Here is a 6,103-nt window from a genome sequence, read left to right on the forward strand (position 1 = left end):
AGATGAAATCCCCCTTGCCTATGTGGACCTCAGTACATGAACCTGAATGAGAGAAGGCAGAAGGACCAATTCAGTGTGCCATCATGAGGAACTCCTGACAGGTTTCTGTAAAGGTTGCTTGTAAAATATATATGACTCACTTTCTAAACGGTTTCCTTGGGTAAAAATATTTACAAAGACTCAAAACTAACTAGGTTTTGAATTATTATTTAACATAAAAATTGTATTTATAATTATGTTATTATTTAATTATTATTTATGTTTATTGCTTATGTTTACACTGTTCGTGTTTATACTGTATGTTTTACACCTATCCTGATTTATGTGCTTTCAATTGCCTCCTGGGGACTAATAAAGTTTTTTGAATTTGAATTTCTGTCGAACAATAAAGCAGAACATCCTCCCCCCAACACCTAAAAGTTTTACAACACGACATTAGCTCAAGTTTAATTGTGTAGTACTGTACTGCAGCAAAGACGTAAAGCCAGGTTCATACTGTAATGCAGGTATCTGTCCACTAGGTGGCGGTCTGGGAAAAAAGAGAATGCTGAGACTAACATCAGTCAGTTGCAGCTCGTTCATAGTAACAAAAGAAGGGACTCAAACCAATGTTCAAACCAACATTCAGGTGTTTCTGTGCAGCTCCTGATTAAGGACACGAAGGCGTGGTGTCACATGGTCAGTTCCATTTATTATGTCTTTATATAGGGGTTATAAACATCACAAAATATAAAGTTCAGGAAAGTCTTGCACAAAGATTCAAACATCATCGAGTAAAAGAACAACCTCATTGGTGGACAACAGCGATGGAAGCAGGCGCTCTGCGTTCAGCTGGAAGGAACATCTCACTTTAGAATTTAGTGCAAACAAACTCTTTGCAGTTCTTGGCTCTGGGGATTCTTTAATAACAATATTAAAATAGTTTTAAATATAGAAACTAAGGTTGCTCTTTTATTGCATATTGTTCAAGAACATACTGCGGTATTAGTTACAATAAGGTCTGAAGGTTGTGACGTGGAAATCATTTTATATTCAATATATGTATGTATGTATGTATATATATTTTTTTTTTCATATTTCTAAGCATCAAATTACGTCTTTTAATTAAAAGCAAGACCGATATTAAAATACCTGAATATAAATAGCATGCTTTGACCAAAATAACTGTTCATTTACAACGCTAGTTCAAACAACCTAATTCCAGAAGCCGTTAAAAATAGCTAAACCTTTACATTACTTTGTGTCAAATGCATTTATTTTTTATTGAAGGCCACTTTCAAACAAAGCAACTGATACAAGAATGACATCACTCATCATCATCATCCTCGTCGGATGGAAGAAGTTCAACCAAAACTCTTGATGAAGTGGAGAAACATGAGCGTAAAAATCAAATGAGTTAACAGCAGCACTAATGAGTGACCTGGCTCCGCCTCCTCGCCCTGTTGGCGTGACAACCATACTAAAATCTTTATAAATGTGTGCTTTCTACATCGCCTGAAGGATTGCAAAGATCAAACATGTTCACGTCTTAAACACCTGGATAATTAAGTTTGTGCCGAGTCTGCATGCAGGCTAGTAAATATTCTGAGTGCAACAGGATTAAAACAAGCCAAACACAACATAACCTTTAAAAGTGTGTTTGTGTGTGTGTGTGTGTGTGTGTGTGTGTGTGTGTGTGTGTGTGTGTGTGTGTGTGTGTTTGCGTGCGTGCGTGCGTGCGTGCGTGTGTGTGAAATAAGAGAGAATGTTGCTGGATGAGCTAAACCACATCACATATTTACAGTTTGTACATTGAGTGTCTCTGACATCATCATCACCTGACTCCTGCTTCCTGTTTCCTACTTCCTGTTTCCTATATGATATCATCCAACAGGTGCGGCGTTCCGACCCAGTCCAGCGTGCGGGGCTCGGACGCCGCCATGATCATACACATGAACTGCTTCCCTGTCCTCTTGTCCACGGGGTAGATGGTGGTGGGGGTGAACCTCTTGTTGCTCTCCACGAACTCACACAGCTGGCTGTAGATCTGGGGGTGTTCGTGACGGAGGAACACCCCCCTGGTCCTGAGCTGGCGCTGGATGTTGACGAAGCACACCTCCCTGGCCTTCTTGCCCTCCTCCCCCTCCTTATCGATGTCCGGCGTGCCGGGGGGCGGCGTGAGGATGAGGGTTTCCATCTCGCCGTCCGTCTTCAGCACCTTCTTGTCCGGGCTGGAGGAGGCCAGGGACACCTTTGCATATTTTCGAACCGTTGGTGCTTGGACCCGAGGCGAGGGTCTGTTAGGCACTAGTTCACCAACAGCCACAGATACATTCAGGAGGAAACATTCGTTGGGGTCGTACTCGGTCCCGGCCAGCTGCAGCTCCTTGCTGTAGTCACCCAGGTTGTCCCTGAAGCCGTCCAGCTCTCGGAGAGACAGGTAGGTGGGGGACATGAGGAGGCTTTCCAGCCCCACCTGCAGGAAATTGTCGGCCGTCTCTGGATTAGCGAAGCCCAGAAAGAGAATGCCCCTTCCTCTAGAGAGGTAGCCGGCTTTAGCGACGCGAGAGAAGGCTTTGTGGATCTCAACGTTCTCCCTGCAGAACTTGAGAGTGTGTCGACACACGCTGTTGACGCGCCCGTAGAGACACGCCTCCTTGTGGGTCTCCCAGTCGTCCCTGCGACAGTTCCGTGAGCAGTAGAAGGTGTAGCAGCTGTGGCAGGATTTGAAGTACAAGCAGGCGTTGAACATGCTCTCGGTGCGTTTGCACTTCCTGTTGGCACACACCATGGTGTCGTCCTCATCGGTGCTGTGGTCCGGAGAGCCCCCCTCTCTTTGGAGGGCATCGCACCCGCTGTCAGGGTCTTTGACGGTATCAGGGTTGGACTTCGATGACGGGAGCTGAGTATTCAGGTTTTCAGGCGCAGGAGAACCTTTGTTTTTGTCATCGTCTTCAATGATTAGTTGCTTTAGTTGGTCCAACAGGTTTTCACTTGACTTTCTGCAGGTTGGCGGTTTGTAATCAACAACCAGATCAGCTAAGAGTTGGTCCAGCTGCTCTAGACTCTGCTGGAGGGAGAAATTCTTCTGCTTCCAGTTTTTGCTTTTGTCTGCAGTGTTGGGTTGTGACTTCTCAGGCGTGACCGTCATGGATGGCCTCTTCTGACCACCCAACAAGTCCCAGCTGACCGAGTGTGCATCCTGCCGCTTGCTGTTGCCTGCGTTCAAGTCGTTGTCCGTTATAGTGATCTCAGGCGTCACAAACCAGTGCCCACTCTTGGTGTTCCTCCATGGATTGTTTGAACCCCCCTCTAGTGAGTTTTCGGAGAGAGACAAGGCAGCGTAGCGCCTCGGAGAACTCGACAGGTTGAGTATAACCGGTTGACTTGTGACATCAGAGGTTGCTCCGTGCCTCGATTGGTACAACAGGTTCTCGTAGCTGCGACCACGAGGTAGCGATTGCTCTCTGTCGTGCTGAGGATACAGGATATTGTCCCAGGATTTGGAGTGGTCCTTGATGTCTGTTCCTAGCCTACCGGTCTCCACGAAGCTGCTCGTGTACCATGGAGGTACGCTGAGGTCTTGCCTTGCTCTCGGAGGGGTCAGCTGAGAGGACTGGTTGGAGTATCCAGATATACTTGAGCGATACCAGTCATCCGAAAAGGCCTGGGACATGCGAGGGCGGCGGCGGCCCTCGGTGTAATATGGCCTTGATGGACAGTACTGCTCCTCAGGAGAACTGTATGATTTGGGGTAGAACAAGCGTGAGTTGCTCAGGTGGTACGGGTTGAAGCGGTTGTCCTCTCCATAGTAAGACCGAGGCAGCGGCGACTGAGAGAAGTAGGACCCCGCCTCGCTGGTGGAGTAAGGCCTGCTGTAGGCGGCATGAGCCGGCTCCCTGCTGGACAGGTGGTCCATGTAATACGACCTGACCGGTAGGGTGTGCACCCATCGAGTCCTCGGGTCGTACTGACTCGTCATGGTACTACCGTTGCTGGTCAGACTGGAGCGATCATCCTGAAAGTAAGCTCTGGAATAGGGATGGGCGGGGTACCGGACAGGGTCTTCGGTGTAGAAGAACTTGGTGGGTATGTTGGGGTTGGAGTAGGCCCTTTGTTCCTGACTCAGGTACGGGGCCGTTGGTGACGCCATTCTGTGCAAATCTGGATGCTGGTAAGAGATGGGGGACATGCTGGCGGTGTAGGGGTACCCCTGTCTGAAATCCCCGCTGTAGCATTCGCTGGGGGTGGGCGTGGGTGAGGAGACCACCCTCCTGGGTGCATACAAACCTCTGTTGCTACTTGCCTGAGAGTATCTCTGCCAGAGATGGTCGTTCTGGACACCGGTAACCTGCCTGGACGTGTGCTGCAGGACGGCGGCATCAGGTTTGATGTCCACCCGACACCTGACATGAGGGGTGGGGGCTGGTTTATCCGATCGATCCTCCCCAAAGCAGTCTGAGACATAGAGGGGAGGATGCGGCTGAAGTTTGATGGGATGCACATCGTTCAGGAAAGGTCTGTTTGAAGAGTAGGGTTCCCGCAAAGCGTCAGCCGTCCTGAAGGAGTCCGATGAGACCTGACGTGGGTCCCTCCCCGTCCTGGACCCCGGGGGAGACACGGAGATGGGAACGGGAGTGAGGGTGGCCTTAATTCTGGGAGCACTTTTGGATCTCGCTCTCTTGTTGGAGTCGGCCCACGTCAGGTAGCTGGTTTTGTCCTGGGCGGACTGCTGCTGCTGGAGCTGCCGCGTGTTGAACAGGTCTGGCGAGGAAAAGCGAAGGTGTCCCGGCTGGTCCAGTCCATTCCACATCACATCCTTGTTTAATGTTGGATGCTCAGGCCGCTTGTAGGGGCAGTCCATCGGCGACGGGTCGTCCAGCGACTCGATGAAGTCGAAGCTGCGGCAGTGTCTCTTGTTGATGATTTCTGGTTTGTCAATCATGTTTGAGTCACATTTCCTGGAGGAGTGAAGAGAAACTGATTGATCAGGGAGGGGGTTCAGAGTAAAGTCCCGATACAGAGTCGATGCCAGGATATCAGGAGGATGTGTTCGTGTCATCTTAGAGGACCTTCAACGCTCTCCAAGTGGTCGCTCCAAGACCCCCGCAGCCTGAAGACAGAAGAACACCGGTGGACATAAATACCCGTTCAAATGTCTACGTAAAGAAGATAAAGAAAGAGGCAGACGGGGAGATGTGGGGACGTCACACAGGAGGAGGAAACCAGTTCAGATCAAATATAATCACAGATTCTTGTGATTTAAAAGAAGTTATTTCACCTCATTATGAACACAGAACACAGTCGACTGAATGTCAGCATAAAGAACACCATTCAAGCTCAACAATGAATCTATGTGTCACACACACACACACACACACACACACACACACACACACACACACACACACACACACACACAAACACACACACACACATGCACACACACACACACACACACAAACACACACACACACACACAAAAACACACACACACACACACACACACACACAAACACACACACAAAAACACACACAAACACACACACTGGCTTTTTGTTGGCATCCACCCACCAGCTAACCCTGAGCGACCATCTGTTCACCATGAGAGAGAGAACTGACCAGCATCTCTGTCCCGTCTCCACGGCTCACCTACAGATCACGTCTGTTCACACGCGGCACCAAACGTTCAGCAAACGTTCAGCAAACGTTCAGCAAACGTTCACCAAACGTTCAGCAAACGTTCACCAAACGTTCACCAAACGTTCAGCAAACGTTCACTAAACGTTCAATAAACATTCACCAAACATTCACCAAACGTTCACCAAACGTTCACCAAACGTTCACCAAACGTTCACCAAACGTTCACCAAAGATTCACCAAACCTTCACCAAACCTTCACCAAACCTTCACCAAACGTTCACTAAACGTTCAATAAACATTCACCAAACGTTCACCAAACATTCACTAAACGGTCACCAAACGTTCACCGAACGTTCACCAAACGTTCACCAAACGTTCACCAAAGATTCACCAAACGTTCACCAAAGGTTCACCAAACGTTCACCAAAGATTCAACAAACGTTCACCAAAGGTTCACCAAACGTTCACCAAAGATTCACCA

The 6,103-nt window shown here is 48.4% G+C and overlaps 1 protein-coding gene across 3 annotated transcripts in view; it reads right to left on the reverse strand.

Moving 5' to 3' along the window:
- Positions 1 to 679: 679 nt before the first annotated feature.
- unm_hu7912 (un-named hu7912) overlaps positions 680 to 6,103 on the reverse strand; it is an 8,005-nt gene continuing 2,581 nt past the window's right edge. For 2 of the 3 annotated variants that reach the window (XM_068311430.1, XM_068311431.1), the window contains one exon: positions 680 to 5,092. In XM_068311430.1, the coding sequence (XP_068167531.1) occupies positions 1,853 to 5,041 (3,189 nt within the window). In that variant the 5' untranslated portion in view covers positions 5,042 to 5,092 and the 3' untranslated portion in view covers positions 680 to 1,852. The remainder of the gene's footprint in view (positions 5,093 to 6,103) is intronic. The other variant, XM_068311432.1, reaches the window with a different exon arrangement.

Source organism: Antennarius striatus, chromosome 3, assembly GCF_040054535.1.
Source record: "Antennarius striatus isolate MH-2024 chromosome 3, ASM4005453v1, whole genome shotgun sequence".
In the NCBI taxonomy this organism is placed as follows: domain Eukaryota; kingdom Metazoa; phylum Chordata; class Actinopteri; order Lophiiformes; family Antennariidae; genus Antennarius; species Antennarius striatus.